At 37.6% G+C, this 20,900-nt stretch overlaps 1 protein-coding gene across 1 annotated transcript in view; it reads left to right on the top strand.

Moving 5' to 3' along the window:
* Positions 1–20,900, top strand: part of cacna2d3a (calcium channel, voltage-dependent, alpha 2/delta subunit 3a) — a 289,290-nt gene that overhangs the window by 85,270 nt on the left and 183,120 nt on the right. The window contains exon 5 of the mRNA XM_036578675.1: positions 14,566–14,728. Coding sequence (XP_036434568.1) covers positions 14,566–14,728 — 163 coding nt within the window. The remainder of the gene's footprint in view (positions 1–14,565; positions 14,729–20,900) is intronic.

The following is a 20,900-nucleotide window of genomic DNA, read 5'->3' as shown; positions in this document are numbered from 1 at the left end:
AAATAGAAGCATTTTCACCAGTGTAGGGTGTGTTTAGAGTATACATCACTTTTTAAAAATGTGAGGCAGGCAAGTTTTTACTGTATATATTAATAGTCTTTGTCATAATGTGCCAAATGCAAATTTTCATTATTATGCTGATGATACTGTCATCTACTGTTCAGCACCTAATCAAAATTTAGCTTTGTCTGACTTACAGGATGCTTTTAATATTATACAATGCAGATTTTGTGGTCTTAAACATGTTTTAAGTGTTGATAAAACTAAAAAAATACTGTTTACGAATTCAAGGAAGATGTCCCCGAACCTTCTGCCCATCACCACTTTGAAGCAATATTTGGTTCAAACTGTATCTATGAATATCTTGATTTATTATTAGATATTTCTTTGACATTTAAACCTCATATTATGCATTTGGTAAAGAAATTAAAGATGAAACTGGGATTTTATTTTAGGAATAAGTCCTGTTTATCATTTGAAGCTAAAAAGAAACTTGTTTCTGCTACTTTTTTGCCGGTAATTGATTATGGAGATGTCATTTACATGCATTCACCTTTGTACAGCTTACACACAGAAGACACTGTTTATCATGGTGCTTTAAGATTTGTTGCTAATTGTCAGTCAATTACCCACCACTGTGTTCTTTATGAAAGAGCAGCTAATTTATTGGTATATTTTAATTTATAAATGGTACTTATTACCTTTATTATCTTTATTTTTATTACCTTTATTATCTTTATTATCTTTATTTATTACCTTCTTATCTGTGTAATTTTATATATTGAAAAGGAACTGGGAATTATGGTCTGCACTCTCAAAATGCTTAACCTCTTAAGATTCCCACATGCGTACTGAATTAGGAAAACAAGCTTTTAGTTAGTTTAGTTGCTGTGTGTCACCTCTTTAAAAAAATTATATCATCAAGAATCCAGTCTTTTTGGCATTTCATTCCCCAGGAGAAAGAACAGAGTTAAGAGAGTTAATAAATGATAAATGATAATGAGGTTATCAAAATAGCATGCCTCTTAGAGACTCCACTTATTCACCCTTCAATTAACATTTCCTGTCTCGTAGATGTCCTTCTTTTCTCCACTATTTTCTGTCATTAGAGTCTCAATTTAACTCACTTTGTTTTTTAATTTTCAGTTGCTCTGTCCATTTTAGATGGTGTTTGTTTTGTTGCTGAATGGCTGGTGATTTGCAGAAAGGATGTTCATATATTTACTATTATTTTCTATTAAAAAAAAGAGGAGAAAAAGATTATTTCTTTGTGTGTGCCACTACTGTATGAATCTGCTTTTTCTTTGATAATTTAGCTCCTGGCATGGGTAGAAAACATGTCGCTTATAGGGGTGCACCAACCATGAATTTTTACAGCTGATTCTAATTATGATTTTTTTTAATCAGGGATGTCCAGTCTTATCCTTGAAGCCGGTGATCTTGATCAGTTGTGTGAAGACTGACCAACTGATTAAGCAAGTGGAATTACACCCAGAGATTAGTCTCTGGAGTTTGTTTCAGTCTCATGTACACATGTTCCCAAACATACACATCACACCAAAGTTAGGACACTCTGAAATACAGATTTATGTAAAGTGGCATGACAATTGACATGAAATGAATTTAAATGATGTTTGCCCTGGATGCCACACAGTTTGCAAATATAAGTTTATCATTCTCTATTCAAAGATATTTTTCCTGTTGAGACTCTTTCTGCTTATTCGCCATCAGTGAGAGGACATGCAGTCTTAGTTCGCTTGAAATCAATGACCATACCTTTTATTTTATTTACATTGACTCGAAGATAATTATCTGTACACAACTGAATAAAATATAATGCCTCTCTCTCAAAACTACCCAGAGTTGCAGTATAAATAGCATTATGTGTTTTACAACTGTCATTCTAAATTCTTAAACAAAAATACTGTTTCAATAACATGAATCATTAAAGTCCTGCATTGAACGTAACTGGCTATTTAGCACGAGTCATGAATAATTAGGCTATGACATTTTGTATCAGCAGCACTCAAATACAGCACAAGCACTCACCTGCCTCACATGATTTACATGTATAAAATAGCAACACAGACGGCCAAAATCAAAATAATAAATTGGCCAACTGCAGATTGTGTGTTTGGAGCAAAAATCTGCCGATTCTGATTGTGAGTTTCCTAACCACTTGTGTTAAATATTCTGGTGGTACACTTACTCTGCACAAAGCCAGAGCAGCACACAGAGTTATATATATATATATATATATATATATATACATATATATATATATATATATATACATATATATATATACATATATATATATATATATATACACACACACACGTCTCCCTCTCTCTCTCTCTCCTTTTCTCCTTCTGTGGTAAAAGCACAATCAATAGTAATTGTTTGTCTCTCCATCAGGTTCTTGAATCCAGAGGCTCAGGGAGTCTCTGATTTACTCTGGGTGTATTTTTGTGTGTCTGCCTGTCTGCCAGTGTTTGTATGTGCTTTGTGTTCTGCAACTGCCACAAGGCTACGTCATATAAAGTATAAATGTTACATTTTATGACTTTGTGTGTTTTATGTTTAGAGGCTAATGTACATTTCTGCTTTAATGATCATGGTGGTATTATGGCTGCTATTTGCAGTTTTAGACGATCATTAGTTTAGTGCACTACAAGTTATTAGCGTATTCTTCCAAGCAAATGTGATTTGGGGATGGGCATGTAGTGATGCGTAGAGATGTGTAGAGATTGAATTCAAGTAGGAATTACTGTGATGTTTTTCTGCATATAAAAGGATGTGATACTTTCATATTAGATGAATGTATAAAGCAGGAATATATTGTCACTGTTGGGACAAAATGTGTCTTCATTTTGGTTGCTTTTTATTTTTTGACATCATTTGAAAATGCCAGCTGGCCTTTATGTTGTGTCAAAATTTCATGATAAACGCAACAAAAAATGCTCCAAAGTTACTAGGAATTAATAATTTTGCATGAACTTCTATTAAACACTGAGAGAGTTTTCTTTCTTATTCTTACATCAAAATGCAAGGACTTTTGCCTGCCTCTAAAACATGTTCTGCAGCAAGAATTTTGACTGCATCACCAGTAAGATAATAATATTAACCAATAAGATTATGTTTCACATTCCAGTTTTTCTACCCCCACCTATCTGGCCTATCCAGATGTAGGTCTACACAATATGCACAAAATGCCATATTATGTTGCTACATACTGCAGTTGTGGTGTGCCTTACAGTACATTGAAATACATGGGTTAATGTCACATGATTTAAATTGGCCTTCATTATTTTCCTTGATTCCTTGATTCATCAGAACATCCAGAGGAACTCATTTGGAACATCAGAGACTGGACAGAGTGCTCATGAAAACCCTGTGCTTTGTTAGAGAGCACATTTGCATATTGTAGCCTTGTGCAGGATCAGTATCAGAATAATGATTAACAAATAATATATTGTGCAAACCTGCCCATACTTGCAGCATGGGGTTCTCCATCACATAGGAGATGTATAATCTCTGAGCAGCAGGGCTGACTTGTCTACTTGAGAGCAATGAATATCAGCAAGCTATTCCCCTTTCTTACTTCATTCAGTGTGTGAATAATGATGGTAGTTGAAGGAAATGGGCAATTAATGAGCAAGTACAAAAAGCCTCCTGATTTGTTCTGTTTTAAAATAGCCTCTCTGTTAAAGGTAATACAGCTACAAAGGTACTCCAAAATTAAGCCCAGAACGTCTTTACCACTTTATGAAGGGAAAACAGTCAGACATTGGGCCTCAACTGATCGAATCAGGGGGGCTTGCCAAAAGCTCCTTAGCTAATTGACACATCATGACCCTTTGTTCATGGACTTCTCAAAACATTTAGCAGGCATAACTTTGAGTAAGATTCAGAAGGATAATGGCTACCAAAGATGCTATTGAGATAAATTATAAATGAGACTGCACACATTTGTGTATTTGAAGAGGGACAGGTAGGCACAAAATATGTCTTCAGTGAGCAAAATTTCTGATTTATGCAACATTTTTTGTCAAATTGTCCATGCTTATGGCACTTTTAGAAAGTGAATGTAATTATTTAGGCTTAACTTTAGTCAAATCAGATTACCAGATGTGCAAGTATTGTTCAGATAACATAATCATCTGTGTTTTTGCTTTGCCATTTATTTATTTAATTCGTCCATTCATTCATTCATGGGGGTGAGAGCGAGGCCAGTTGTGCTCTCTTGGACTCCTGGTGACGGATGGCTGTGTCTCCTGACACTAGGGCCAAATATTAGACCAGCGCGCCACTCAGGAGCCCTACAACAGTGTTTTAGGGCCACTGTTGATAAAAAAAAAAAATTTGACTTTGAGAATAAAGTCATAATATTTTGAGAATGAAGTCGTAATATTTTGAGAAAAAAGTCGTAATATTTTGAGAATAAAGTTGTAGTATTTCGAGACAAAAGTTGTAATATTTCGAGACAAAAGTCGTGATATTTTGTGGATAAAGTATGCTAATTATAGGGGGGCTGCCATAATGCGTTTTGGTCTAGGTTGCTGTACTAGCGACGGCGAAGACACAGAGCATGCCGGAGTTCCACTCACTCATTGTCTCCTTGTCGATCAATCATTTTGATTATCATTCTCATTGTCTCCTGTGAAAATTCATGGCCTCTTTGAATGGCACAGAGATGTAGCCACTGCTAGCTGTGTGGGCGGCCACTGTCTGTAATTCTCCTTCATCAAAACAGACAGTTTCCTCCGAGTCCGTCTGGTCCTTTATTCTAAATAAACACAGTTTCCTGCACAGCTGTTTCAGATGGTTCTTTTACTAATAACAGGCTGGGGCTGATGTGCCAGGAGAGACAGGGAGACTGAGTATTTCTTTATGGGTGAAATCGATATGAAAGTAGAACTCCACAAACTCGTCAATGTCCCTCATTTTAACACGAGGAGGTGCTGCCTTCCCTTTGCAAAACCTTTGGCCACAATATTACAACTTTTCCTGGTATTACTGCCACTTTAATGTTGTAATTTTACGACTTTTTTCTCAAAATATTACAACTTTTTTGTCGAAATATTACTTTTTTCTCTAAATATTATGCCTTTTTCCTCAAAATATTCAGATTTTTTTCTTTAAATATTACGACGTTTTTTCTTGAAATATCATACCGTATGTCTTTTTTCTCGAAATATTGTGACATTTTTCTCGAAATATTACAACTTTATTCCTGAAATCTACTATTTTTTTTTTTATTAACAGTGGCCCTAAAACACCATCGTAGGAGCCCCCGTGTACTTGTAAATGTGTACAAAAAAAAATTGTAAAGCAATAAATATTTTTCGCATTGTGTATAACGTGTGAAACGAAGACAATACTTTACATGTACATTACTGTGGAAAAGTGGTTTACTCCAAGGGATGTTTTTTCCAAGAAGTAAGAATAATATTTCAGGTTCAAAGAGTTTGTGCAGAGCAAATGAGCTAAATTTTACTACATATGAATACAGAATTCTGCTTTACTGTTCCAAAATAAATTTCGACTAGAAAACTAGAACCCCATTTAACTTTACATCTAAAGGTCATATTTGAGAGGTGCTTTCAGGTTTGCCTGTAAACAAATATATTTACATTATTTACTATTTAGCAAGTCTCCCTTAAACTAAAGGTCAGCTGTGGAGAGCTTACAGTTTTGTGTACTTGAACAACTAGCAGAGTTAATCAGATTAGGTTATGCTGTCTACAGTGCTGGTCTGAAAGGGCATGAGCTGCTGCTGTGTTAGATGTTTTTGACCTTTTGTCCAGAGGCACATTTCAGACCTTCAGCTGAAACATATGGATCAGAATTACAGATAACACACAGACGCATGCTCTTTCTCTCTCTCTCCCTTTCTCTCTCTCTCTCTCTCTCTCTCTCTCTCTGTTTCAGACACACAAACTTGATTCATTCATTCACCAATACATTCATTCATTCATGCACAAATGATGTATATGATGCTTTGTGCTTTGTACTATCTGCTAGCCGTTGCCAAATATCCTTCGGCAATATTTTCTGGTGTGCTGTAGCCTTCTTTGGACCGAACAAATAAGAAACTCTTATCAAAGCAGAAGATGCAGGCTCTACACCAGTAGTTGTAGTACTTAAGTCCATCACTCCAGTTTCAGAATCTTTGCATTGAAAGAATTAATTTTAAAATTTTACTTTTAGTTTATAAACGATTACATGTTTTACATGTTCCATGTTCAAAGTTATGCTCCATGAATGGCCATGCTTTTAGTGCATTGGGTCCGTCGTTATGGAAATGAGCTTCCTTAGTCTCTGAGAAATTCTGGATCTTTATCTCTTTTTAAGAAGAAAATTATATGTTTTTGATTAATCTTTTTTTAGACGTCTTTACGAATTAATTTTGTTTTACTTACAGTAAAGCACTTTGAGTTTATGCTGTTATGAAAATATGTTGTAGAAATAAAATTTATTATTATTATTATTTTAAGTACATGTAGTTTATTATAGTATTTCAGTTTTTTGATACCATTAACTTCACTCCAGTACATTTCAGTAAAACATCCTGAAGTGGGACAAAAAGTGACTTTCTGAAATAATGTGATATGCGTTCAATTGAAATAGACCATATTCAATTGAAATAGATCATAGCACACTTTTCAGTAAACCCTGCCCCTAATTATTGATTGTCCAATCATAGCTTAGCCACATGAGCTAGGCACAAATAATGTTGGGTGTCTGATATTTTTAAATTGCAAAGCCAATGTTCTAACAGTTTGGAGGGGGAGAGTATTTTTTACCTATTTAATAAACCTAAACACAGGAAAGAGGAAAGATGTGGGATCTGGATTAAACAGTGTGGAAGACCACCTTAACAATTACACCTGACAAAAATCGTACAGAGCAGATGCATCTGGTGAAGGTATGTTTTCCTACTGCAGCATTGTGAATGTACACCAATTTCTGAATATCAAAATTCCAAAGGCAGGAACAATACTGCTCTTTTTTCATCTTCTCTACATGGATTTTGATTAGGCTTGTCTCTTTCTGACTGATCTGTATGCTTTACCCTTTTAGGGCTGTTAGGCAGCTTTAGATGTGTGTCTTTGCACTTAGTGGCTTGTCAGATGTAGCAACAGTAACCGAGGCATCTAGCTGTAGACAAACAGCTCCTATTTTATGTCAGAAATATCAGATGGCTGTGTTGTGTACTAGTGCTGTTTGATGAACTGGATTAGTAGCCTTCACTAGCAAGCAAAGGTAACAGAAGTAGTACTGTACATTCTGAAATATTAAAAATGGAATGTTTCTCATTAATATCACTTTTTTTAATAAACAGGAAAGTTTGTTTACCATATTTGCAACCAGGCAGGTCTTGACACAAATTGTTCATCAAAAAAACTGCTATAGTTAGTCTATAATAGCTAGAATCACTCACAGTACTTTTACTTCTGATACTTGACTACTTTTAAAAGCGAGCACTTTTGTACTTTTACTCAAGGAGAAATATTAATAGCGGACTTCTGCATTTACTTAAGTAATATTTTACAAAGGGTATCTGTACTATTACAAGTACAGGAATGTACTTTGTCCACTACTGCTTTACACTGCCTTCTGGTAGAGTTCAGACATCTCAAATTATAATGTTAGAGAGACGCTAATTTGCATATTTAAAAAAACATCTATTTGATTTTTTACATTTTCATAACTATTCTAATACTTGGAAATTCCGAAATTTTAATTTGTGAATCACATCTGTAAATTGTTTCACATGACACGTGCTGTTCTCTTTCTTACAAATACACCACTATTCACAAGTAGAGCCAAGCACATCTTGGTTTAATTACCATCATTTTTAGATTGGCAGTTCAGTCACATAACATCAGCTCGTAGCTGTGCTGATAAAGCTGTGAATGTGGGCTAGATGCTTTGGATTGCAGTTATGGAGGCCTGTAGAACAGAGAGCAGCTGGGAAAGCTAGTTCTGGCTCAGTGCTGTATTGATCTGTTGTGCACAGCACAATGAGCTCTTTAAGGTGATAATAAGCTTTGATTAAGCATGTGGGTCTCCATGGGGTGGAAAAAGAGCGAGTGAGAGAGAGAGAGAGGGAGAGAGAGAGATATAGGGAAAGAAAGCGCAAAAGAGAAAGGGAATAGATGACATGGTAAAGAGAAAAGGATGCTGGGAGAGAGTAAGGCTTTGATTTATATAAAATGAGATGCAGACTATTATTTTTTAGGATTTTGGTCTTAGGATTTGTGACATTGCACCACATGTAGAAGAGAAGTCGTTATCTCAGGCTGTTCTGACATTCCAGCGTAGGGTCGGTCGATATCACTTCTTACCTTAAAACCGTTTCCAAATATTACTGTGGTATACATTGTTGGCAGAGTTGAGGGAAGTTGGGCAGTTGTCATATGATTGTGACAAAAACCATTTATTAAAATAAAATAAAAAAAAAAAACAAAGAGTCGTTTGCTTAGATTGTTCCCAAATAATTGTACACAGTGCACAGCTTTCAAGGCACCAGTCAATGTCTGTCCAACATTTGCAAACTAGGAGAGAGGAGCTAGTTAGCGTTAGCTTAGCTAGCATGATAACAGCTCTGCTCACCACAGAACATGTTTGATTCTGGCTTATAAAGCACATTCACAAATTTAGATGATACTGATTACAATCTAAGGGGAATGAAGTAGAGCAACTGGCACTGAATACTGACCCAAACAGTGCCACATACCACAGTACAGGTTTGATTCACAGTTCTCACTAACTGGTGCTCTGCTGACACAAGCGACCGAAATCAAACCCGTTCTATGGTATTTGGGACTAGCGTTTTGAATATGCTAATGAAAGCTTAGTTAGCAGGTTAAACCTGCCAAATATCACAGACTTGGTTCCAGCTAACCGATGCTAAAGTAAGACCTGGTATCTGCTTAGAGGATATATGAGAATGCAAAGTCGAGTGAGCGGCACCTACCTATTTGTGAGCTGTACTTGTGAGCCCCTATAAAATATAAATGGGTGTAATGTATATTCTGATGTGAAATGGAATTTTGCACGTCATAATTCTGAAACGTCGTCATTAGGGGTGGGAATCTCTAGGCACCTCACAATTCGATGCGATTACGATTCAGAGGGTTGTGATGCGATTATAAAACGATTATCGATGCATCTTGATGCATCTTTTTTTCTACACAGGATTTCTATTTTCTCACTGTGTCAGGACTTGGTACTTTTAAAGCAAAGTATTTGTAATGATCTATAATGAATTTACTTCCAATATCTTTTATTAATAAATCAAATGAAAGTGATGTGGCAAGTGAACTGGAAGGCTCTCATTCACTGCTCTTGTTTGGAGACGCTGCTGCCACTCATCTGCGATAAAATGCGCTGTTACGGTGACATAAGATCGAGTGGCAATAGATGTCCACGCAGCACTTGTTAAAGCCATCCTACCCGTTTAATTCAGTGATTTTATAACTTCGGTTTTGGTCTCGTTCGTTGTAGAGACGAGAGGGGGGGTTCGCTGTGTCAGTAAAATATCTTCGAAACGGGACGTGTGCAACATAGCGTGAAAGCCCTGTTTCGCAGCAACTGAGAACTGGCAGACTGCAGGACACCTAGCAACGTGCGTTATTCGCATTTATAAGCAGCGCAGTTGATTCCTGGTAAGTTAAATCTGCAACGAGAGACTGTCAAACACAAAAGTTGTGAAGATGAAGCTTCTCTTTCGAATTGTCCCGTTGCACCTTAAATGGTGCCGCATTTACATTTGGTGCCTCAGTCAGAATTTAAGGTGGAACGGGAAGATTCGAACAAGAAGCTAGAGAATGAGAAGCGACTTCAGCCTCGGAAAACAGTTGAACATTGAAAGACATTTTACGAGAAACTGTTCTATTTCTGAAGAAAAGTTTTCTGGCTGAAATTGGAGGAAAGCAGCTAAAGCTAAAGCTTAAAGCAGAACAGAGTAAGTCCGCGTTTTCGTTTTTATTTTTTAACCTAACTAATACTAGGACATTCGCACATACTGAGACATAGTGGACATAAATGTTGTGGCTCCCAAGGTGGTCTGATTTTTGTTGAAAGGACAAAATGGCTCTTCTTAACATTTGGGTTGTGCGTTTCTGTTTTGTGCCGCCTGTCCGGGCGCTGCACTTCCACACTTCCAAGTTCCGCCTTTTGCGTTCCGCCAACATTACGTTATAGATTAAATATTTAGAAACATCAATTTTTGAAATTTGTGAATCGAATCAGAATCGTTCACGTCCGCACGCGATGCATCTAAGAATCGATTTTTTCCCGCACCTCTAGTCATCATAATTTTTTAATACTGCGATATACTTTATTTCCTCCCAATCCTAGTTTAGCACATACAAAATTCATCGCACATTAACAATATGGCTTTTCTATGTACAATCATTATTCCCCTGTTCTGCACACAGTCATATGTGATAAGAGCTAGTGCCCTATCTAGCTTTGCTGCTCAATATAGTGAGCATCTGTTCACCAAACGTCATTGATGCTTGACTGGATTCCCTGACACTTTATGTACACAGCTGTTAAACATCCAACATTTTATGTTGCCTTTCCTCTCAGAGCTCAGTAGTCCCTGAGAGGAGGCCTTGTTAATTCTCTAAAACGAATGTTTCATTTTTTTAAACTGTTTTTGACATTACATGGCTGTGAGAATAACAAACCATGTTGTTCCCTGAGGAGCTGGCTTTTCTCATTTCCTTTCAGAACAATTTCTCCCTCCCTTTGAAATGTTTCTGAGTAAGATGTGAAACATCCTTATAATTCCAATGTTAAAAAAAATATACAAAGAAATGTTTAAGAATGTCTTCACAGTAATGCTGAGGTGAAGCCAAAATTGTCGTATTTTCAGCATAAGAATTATGCCTGAGAAAAATGTCAAAGTGTGGGGGAGTTCATAATGAAAACACTGTTAAAGCACAGAGTTTCTGCTGTTTTGTTCTAGCAAAGCATCCTGAGGACTGTGGCCTCAAAGCTCCTTCACCTTGTGCCTTGGTGTCTTAGAGGGGCCCTGATGAAGAGCTAATAACCAGGCCAATCAGCACAGATTAATTACACTGATATACGAGCTGCGTTGTCCAGACCATAATTGGTGGCTATATTGGTGTGCTTCCTGCTTAGCTGAGATGATGAAGGGAGTTGGAGTGAAGGATAAAAGGAAGAGGGGGCTGGAGGGTGTGTGATCCCACTGGGGTGAAGTGTATATCTGATTCATGTTAGAGAAGGTTAGCAGGGTTAGCCAGAGGACACAAGAATGGATGTTACAGTGAGAGAATGAACATAGGTTGCTACTTAATAACACAGCTGCTCAAAGCAACATTTTCCCAAGATAATAATATAAGATCTAATCAATTATGTGTTAATGGTACTCAGCAGTTAGTCAACACTATGCACTAGAAGTTGTAAACCTTACTCAGGGCCTGATGTACTAAGCCTTTAGTGCCAATCACTAATCAGCACATGAGCCTAAAGGTGCATGTTATAGGGCATGGTGTCCAAACCTTTTTCAAAGGGGGCCAGATTTGACCACATCTAAATATGTAAGGACTGGTCTTGCGTTCCAAAAATATTGGTAATAAATTATTCAAAATGTATTCTAAATATCAAAAATGTACAGATTTATATTTAACTACTGAATTTCATTTTAGCGCAATCCCTGCAGCAGGGTATGGAGTGAAAACTACCTCAGCTATTTTCTTTTAAACATTTATGCATAATATTGCATCTTTAAAAAATTTAACTAAATAAAAATAAATACAATAGTCTCTTGACATATGAGACACATGCATTTGCTGTGTCTCTCAATGAAAAAATATTCTGATTTCCATCTCTCTTGAAATCGTCGGTTCTCAAATTTGCACTTTTTTGCTGTAGCCATCACTAAATGTCATTCTGTAAATTCACTTACAGGTCCAGTCAGAGAACATGGCTCTTAAGTTTAGCTAACTTTCATAACACGGTGGATATAAATTTACATACTGCTGCCACAGCCAGGTGAAAGGAAAAATTGCAACGTGCCGGCAGGCCACTAATAATATATTCTTAACAGTGATGCCGTGGGCTACATTTGGCCTGAGGGCTGGATTTTGGACACCCCTTTTATAGGGTATGACCATGGAAAAAAGCAAAATGCATTTCTCTTCATTATGTATATGCATTTGAGGGAGTATTTTAAAGAAAATGAGTGGAGATATTGAAAATATGCCCAATTACATTATTCCACTTGATTTAGTTATCAAACCAGTTTTAGCAAATAGTGATGACTGGTTTTGCATTTATTTTTCTGACTTTTGCATTAGTATCTGAAAGGTGTGTTATTAGGAGGCACACTTTAGTAGGAGCAATTATCGCAACTAGACCAGGGCTGTCCAAAATATAGCTTCATGGGATCAGATGTGATCTCATAATGAGAATGTCTGGGGACAACCACAAAACATTTTTGGGCTAAATATGGGTGGGAATGTAGACTTGTTAGGGAGGGAACAAACTGAGAGGGAAACTTTAAATCCAATTCAATGTCTTTGAAGTTGGAGCTCAAGGTAGAAGGCAATGGTCTGATGAATAAGAAGCCTCTTGTTAGCCTGTGGATGTAATGTAAGCTATCATCGCTGAAAAGTCCCCCCCAAAACTTTAGTTGAGCATGTAGATGTGTGTCACATGTGCAGAGAACACATTAGACGCTGTAAAAATTCACATTACCTCTTACGAGAGAAAAACAGCTCTGTTAGCTAATGATAGCGATTTGCTAGCTAGCTTGTTTGGCTTGTGTTATCATTGTATTCCAGACTTTAAAAGAGCATGGGCAAAAATAATTTAACAGGTTGTCCACAAGCGTGTATTCTGGTAGTGAGATCTGCCCCACCAGAAAGTTACTTAACCCTACCAACAAATACAAGAGTAGAGAAGAGAGAATAAACATATTTTATACTGTAAGTTATTCTTATTTTTCTGTTAGAATTGTAACAAAATACAGTGTAATGTTATGTATTTTTAAAAACTTTTTTTGGTATATTGTGTAAGTTTTAGGCACCCCTACAAACATTGCTCTTTGGAGCCCATAATAAAAATTTTAAGCACCCCTTTGAGCACCATAAGATATCAGACAAAATATATAGCCGTAGTTAAGTTAATATATGTAAATATATGTACTATACTTTCTACTCTGGTGAGTAAAAGCCATTAATGGCATTAAGTACTTACAGATTGTATAATGACTGGTTATCTTACACTTTCAGACAGATTTCTGCAGATTTCTTTTGGTGCCTAAAAATGACTTGGGATCAGAAACTATACCTCTGACTGAAATTTGAACAAATTGGCACAAAGACATATACTCTACAATTAGTAGCAGACAAAGATAGCAATATAAATGTGGAAGTATAGTATATGTATATGCTCCTGATTGCAGTGTTTGCGAAGAAACAAACCCACATTCGAGTGAAGTCCAGGATGTGACACGTGATGAGTTTGTGGTAGTTAGAGTTTTTGTTGTATAGGCATTTCTTTGTGCTCACAGCATAAGCTCAGTTACATAAAAAAGCTCTGCTACACATGTAAATGTCTGCCTTTTTTCTTTATTTACTGTATTATTTATTTTGTTTTTGTACCTGCAGCTTTCACTGACTGTTGGAGGGGTCAATTCAGAGTCCATCATTGACCAGTATAGATTACTTCCAGAGCCGGCTTGGCCAGACTGTGAATCAGGGTAAAAATGAGGGTAAAATCATGTAGTGAAACTGCAGCTTTAGGACTATTCGGTTAAAACAGAAAAGTTATCTCCCAGTCAGAGACCACAGGCTACCACAGTCAGGTTCTTACACCATTCTGCTAGATCAAAACTGTGCCTTTAACTGTTAGGAGCACAGCAATCCACCATAATGGAAAAATTCAAATACTCTTTTTTATTTGTTTCCACTGGTCTTCTGCTTTAAGCCAAAGATGAAAATGTTTGTTTTTTATGACAAAGCTTTTGAGTCCTGGAGTCTTCAGATTGTCTGTACTGCGCTGCAGCAGTGACTAGAAGCTGGAGATGTTGGTGGGGCGTAGAGAAAAGAGGGGTGATCTATATTTAAAACTGCTGAATGATTTATTAATAGCTTTGCCAGTATACGCATTGCTAAAAATATAGAGCCACTGCAAAAAGGGAATTGGGTGGAGCAGAGCTATAAGTGTGGGAGTGTGTGTGGTTGGAGGGAGTGTGTGTTTCTGTGTGTTACCAAGCATGTTCTTTTAGGTCACAGTGTGTGTAATGAATGTATAATGGTGTGTACTGGAGTGTGTTTTTGCTGATTCAGCATTAGCAAAGGATTGCTAGCTCAGAGTGATTCAGCAATGCGCTGTACCAGGCAGGCCAGGTAAGCAACAGAATATGCTGGTCTGTCCTCCTTATTTAAATCTGTTGCAGACCTGCCCTACATAGGAGAAACTTGTGTAAAACATCTCTGTTATTTGAAGCTGATATTAAAGCTGGACAGTTTGGTGTTGTTATCCTTACTGACCTGCTTTTTCTTGTCCTTCCCCCAGTACGAATATTTTAATGCTGTGCTCATAAATGAGCAGGATGAGGATGGGAACCACGTGGAGTTAGGAGGAGAGTTCATCCTGCAGCCCAACGACCATTTCAACAATCTTTCTGTCAACCTCAGCCTCAGCGTGGTGCAGGTACCCACCAACATGTACAACAAAGGTATGTTAAATTTTTAATGCAAATACAACAGGTCATCAGTAATACTTATCGCAGTAATATTATATCCTTCCATATCGCCCACCCCACCAGGTAATATCATATTACTTGAAAACACTTCAAGATACGCAATATGCATTGCAGTATTTTGATTTTTTTCAAATTTGATAAGTTGGGTCAGAAAAAAATATTTGATATATGTCACTGCACTAAATCCAGTTAAACGGGCCCAGTTATACTGTCTTTGTCTTGAAAATGCAGTTGGCCAATGTTCTTTAAGTACTAATGATATACACAGTATGCTGAGAAAAGTGTAATTTGAGCACCCCACCGCGACCCAGAAGGATAAGCGGTTTAGAGGATGGATGGATGGATGGATAAAATATCTTTGTATTGCCCAGCCCAGTCACTTGTTTTGTTCTAAATGCTGCGTATTTGTATAATGGAATAATGGAAACGTATAATGGAAAATATAGCTTCATTTCTCTAATACAGGTGGTATTAATCTTAATATAGAATCAAAATTTGTAAAGCCCACTCCCAGGAACATATCATAAAAATAAAAAAAATTCTCAAAAGGGAACAGTGCTTTGTTTTGGAATGAAACACTTCACACAGACAAGATGATTGTTTTATCAAAGCAAGCTGTTCTCCATCGAAGGATAGACAGCCTTGATTCTGTGTACAAATCACATGCTTTTCATCAACATTTTTAATAACTTCCTCTTATTTTTTAAATTAATGTAATGTGATGTAGCATATAGCATCTTATTGGACAGGTGTATGGGAATAGCATCGATTGTTGTAATTTGGATGGTGGTAGTGCTTTATTTAGCTAACATGATTGTAAACCCTAAAAGGGAGTGTGTGGTGGGTAAGAAACATCAACAGTGCTTACAAAGCAGTGAGTTTGTAGTAAAGGCTGACCTAAGGTATAACATGTACCTAACTATACACATATAACTAAGTAAAACATGTGGCCGGTCATCTGTCACAAGAAGACTTGCTAACTGGATCTGCCTGTTTATCAATAGTGCTGATCACTTCAGCTTCACCTTCTTTGCCAAGTGGGTGACTCCTGGATGTTTCAGGCTTTCCTCGCAGACCTACTCAAGATCACTATCAGGCTTTAAATTGTGTCCTCTGATTTATTGTTGTTTTAGGACGCTAACTTGTCTTGTTCTTCCTGTAATCTTTCCCTCGCCTCTTTCTGCAGCTTGATGTTGCTTCCTGAGGCAGTTTGGAACTTGATAGTGAGTGATGCAACAGAGGATAGGCTATTTTTATGCCTTAGGCACTTTAGCACTCGGTGGCCCTGCTCTGTGAGTTTGTGTGGTCCAGCACTTTGTGTCTGAGCTGTTATTGCTTCTAGATGCTTCCATTTTACAATAATAGCACTTACAGTTGGCCAGGGAAGATCTAGCAAACAGAAATTTCACAATCTGAATGTGCGGCAAAGGTGGCATCCTATGACAGTGCCACATCTAAGATCACTAAGCTCTTCGGTGTGACCCATTCTACTGCCAATGTTAGCAATAGTATGGCTGAAACACCCAAACTCAATGATAAGGGGGGTGTCCACATACCATACTGTCTCTTGGTTGTAGCACTACTCCCTTCAAGTGTCAGACATAATGCTTTACCCCACGTGCGCCTGTCTTCTATTTTCTGAGGTGTGGTAGGTTTCTACTGTTCTCTCAGTCCATTTTCCCTTCTGTGCGTTGGGCTCCTCTTCAGTGAGAATAAAAAAGTCTGTTGGAAAGAATAAAAAGTCTATGGGATATTGTGGGGTCTGACCAAACAGTAGGAAGGAAGACAAATACCCAATCACTTTGTGACAATTAGATGTCCATACAGGGCCTCGCAAAAGTATTCAATGTTATCAACATTGAATATCAAATGATATTTACAGTACACTGTTTTTTAATGTGAACTCATGGGCTCCAGTGCTCTGGTAGTGCCAAGCTTTCACAGATGAATAAAAAAACCCTGACAGATGCACAATTGCTTCTTTTTTTGGACATAATTGGTTTCTACCTGTGAACCATTAAAGTAACTGCCACATTTTCTAAAATGAAAAGGAGTGTGAAGGAAAGGTGCAAGGATGAACACTGAAGAGCATTCTACAGAAGTTAAAAACAAAGTCATACAAATGCATAAAATAGGAAAGGGATACAAAATAATATCCAGTTGTTTGGCTATCCCAGCATGCAACAGTCACAAAGTAGACGCTGCATCCCACCACCCAGGCACTAGAAATGATCACATCAGAGCAAGATGTAGACTTGTGAGGGAAGTCAACAGTGACTTTGAAAGAGCTACAGAGGAGAGTGGTTAAGAGTGGAGTGGACTTGGAGTGATATTGTGACACCTGTTAACAATAGCTAGTGCTCTGCACAAAACCGGCTTGTACCGCCTTGTATGAGGGTGACAAGAAAGTACCCATTACTCAAGAAAGACCTTAAGAAATCATGTTTAGAGTTTGCCAGAAAGGATGAGATTGCCCCCAACTGTTTTTGTAGACAGATGAGACCGTAGATTTTTGGCCTTGATCCCATTGAAAATCTCAGCCACTGTTTGATTATGGTTCATGAGTGTCATGCAATCAACTGCTGCAATTCTGTGTAGATAAATGAGAAAATGTCACTTGTAAACAGTGTGCAACTTATAGAATACTTCTGCAAGCAGCATGTTTCAGTCTTTTTTAAAATACCTGCAGACAAATAACCTATTTTGGCTTTTTTTTGCCTATTTTAGTATATATGAGTATGTAAGTTCACAATAAATATACTTGGAAAAAATGTGAATCATTTGCAGTCTCGAAATTCCATTTTAAGGGGGTTAAATACTTTTGAGGTGTTATATATGCAGCACCGCCAGAACCACGGTGGCGACGGGCATTCGCCCCACCACTTTTCAGATTACTGTGGCGACGCCCACTACATTTTGAGTTTAGGACGTGCACATAAAACCTCCACTTTCCTCTGCACATTTTTTCTGTACTATCTGCACAATCTGCTGCTTTAACATTTCACTCTTTACAAACGCTCACACATGTGAGTGTTTGTTTATTGATCAGAAGTTTTGCAGGGGTGCAAGTGCTGGTTCCTGCACTGTGAAAGAAAAGCAATAAAATAATGATATGCGTTTGATTATGGATTATGGAGCAAATTTTGGCCAAGCATCAGCGATCCTCAGCAATTGTCAGTGTCCTAATTGCATTGCGTCACTCGGCCAGCTTTTATGTTTTGCCCCACCACTTTTGGAGGTGTGGAGCCACCCCTGTTTGTGTATACTTGAGGTGTGAAGTTGCATGTATATAGACTTAAGGAGAGTATTTTCCCCACTGACCTTTATTCTTTTCACCCAGAGTCTCCTACAGTTGCAAAATTGTATGATTGAACTGCTCTACTGTGTTGCCTTCCAGGAGGTTTAGGGTTACTTGTGAATGTCCCACTCCACTCAGCTACTGTGATGGCAGAAAATAAAGAGTTAATTTTCAAACTCATGACCATTAAAAGCCAAATTAAACTTCTGCATCTGCTTATCTGTGAAGATGCGCGGCCGTTGTGTGCAGATGTTCTTATGTATGTCTGGCACGTAATTTTAGTCAGTAAATCACACGCAGCAGACACAGTGGGACATTTACTCTTCCGGAACTCTTAAAGGCCCCATTATACTATGATTATGAATAAAACATTATGAGTACATTTTATTTAATATTATTTATTACCTTTTTTTGAAAACTCTGGCTGTAGACGAGGATCAGAGGAGCTATCCCTCTAAAGTTAACTTAGCTGCTTAGTCACTTTGAGGTAAGCTGAAGTTCCAAAGCACATCCACATTTCGCGTAAAATAAATAAGGGGAGTACGTTTGGTAAAGTTCACATAAAATAAATAAGGGGAGTACGTTTGGTAAAGTTCACATAAAATAAATAAGGGGAGTACGTTTGGTAAAGCTAGCATTATAGTGAATAGCAGAGAGAAATAACACAGGCAGTTTCTTATCAAATCAACCTCTCTCTTTCTCTCTCTTTTTCTCTTTCTCTCTCTCTCTCTCTGAGAAACTAAATACTGGTGCGCGAGCCCACACACTTCTTAAACGTGAACCCCAGTTTCCCACTGTATTTTGCAAACTGTTTAATGGTAAATCAGTCCTCTCTAATTCTCTCTCAGTTCTTTTACCAAAATGGCAATTAACGCCTTTTGCACATCACTACCGGGTTACTTGTCCATTGTTGACAATATCCAATTTTATTGTCCTAATGCCCAGGACTGGTTGAGAATCAGCAATAGCTCTGTTGCTGAGGGGATGACAAATGCAGTCAGGTGATGGTGATCCTTCTGTGTAGAAAACTTTATACAGCGTCCTTCTATCTAATGTCCAGAATAAAGTTTATCCACTCAGGGTGCTGAGATCTTGGATCTTCAGTTAGGAGCTTGTATGGTTCTCTGATTTAGCACCTTTTTTTTAGTCAGAACTCCTCATGCAGATGGCTGATGTTGAATAGGGAGACTTTGTAATTCATTCTTTGCCATAAGATCAGTGTTCTCTTTCAGCTACATTAAAACAGATGTACTGTCTTTAAGGGTGACAGACATTTGGAGACTAGGTATGAATCCATGAAACATTGTCTTTTAACAAAGCTTGAATTTTCATGTAGCAATTGCTGAGCCATTTTCTGCTACTTCTCACTTATGTGGCTTAAGTGGTTGATCCCATTGTTGACCTCTTCCAGTGTCCTAACAGCTACATGTTGACCTTACCTGGGCTGTCAGCTTCTTCTGAACTATGTGCTTCATCTGTATGATCTTTACTATGTATGTGATCTTGGATATGGACTTCTTCCCAGGAGAGGGGAAATCAAAGTATGAGCACTAACCTGGTGGAAGTCTCTTGTAGGGCTGTCAAAATCAAATTCGAGGTTTGAATATTGAATATACAAGAGCTTACAAATGAAGGAAAGAACACTGCTGACAAAAACACAACAGCAATGGCTTATTTTGGCTTTATTTTAGTTTATGTAGTCGTGTATGTGTGTATTTTCAAACATACTTGGCAAAACAACCTTCATCGTTCTGAACGAGGCAATATGTTTAACATGATTTATAAGCTGAATAACACGTAGAAATCTGTTCTCATGTGAAGTAACCAATCATCTACCTCAGATGGCAGACCTTTTCTGACAAGCCAGTGCTCCATATTTGGACATATATATTTGAACATCTGATAAACAAGGGGAAATATTTGAATTTAATTAGCCTGACTCTCCTGGTCTAACATCAGGTTTGATAGGCTTCTTTTTGCAGCTTCTCACAGCACTTTCTGGTGCTGATAACAATCCGATTTTTCTAGCCTGTCCATTCTTCTAGACATATTCCATCACTCTAAAGCTCTCATCACCACATACAAAAAAGTGATTAAACAAACCCAAAACTTTTTTTTGGGTTGTTGGATATGGTCTTAACTTGGATGTGCTGGCGTGTCTGTTCAATTGTCTTTGAGTTTATTATGTACTGCACTGCTCTGGGGAGAGCTTCTTTAGTGTCCAGCTCTTGTTGTGTTTAATTATTTGTCTTTGCTTTCGCTCCACTGGATTCAGCAGCTTCACTGTCCAACTTGAAATTAGTGATGTGAGTATGTGCTACCTGATCAATCTGCTTGCTTAAACTGTTCTAGCTAATATCAGATGTGCTGTCACCTAACTGACCCCTGTGAATTCTAAATGCTCAGCAATGCAAGAATGATAAGTCTCCTATGGAGACAAAGCTGTCAGGCCGAATTACAGTGGAGCTGGTCGGGTAATTACCCCAGAGTAATCAAGATCAGCAACCAGTGTGATTCTCTCAGTGTTTTAAAACTAATCAGCGTTCAGCCCATGAAGACTCCTCTTGATCTTTAGCCTTTTATGTTCACTGCTGAGTATTTTTTGCTTCTTATTATTAGCCACAATTTATAGTACACAGATGCCTCCAGCTAGGATCCCCTCATTCTCTGGTCACCTCAGTTACACCTGGTATCTCACTGCTTTGGTCATGCGACTCCTGGGGCCTTATTTATAAAACATACAAGAATTTCATAACAAATTTGTTCTTTTCATAATTTTTAGATGAATGATTTATAAAAATGAGCGTACGTTTGAATATACACACGCACTTTTAAATAGCGACGAAG

This window comes from Colossoma macropomum, unplaced genomic scaffold (assembly GCF_904425465.1).
Source record: "Colossoma macropomum unplaced genomic scaffold, Colossoma_macropomum, whole genome shotgun sequence".
NCBI classification, from domain to species: Eukaryota; Metazoa; Chordata; class Actinopteri; order Characiformes; family Serrasalmidae; genus Colossoma; species Colossoma macropomum.
Note: the sequence above shows the minus strand (reverse complement) of the source record. Positions and strands in the feature narration are given on the sequence as shown.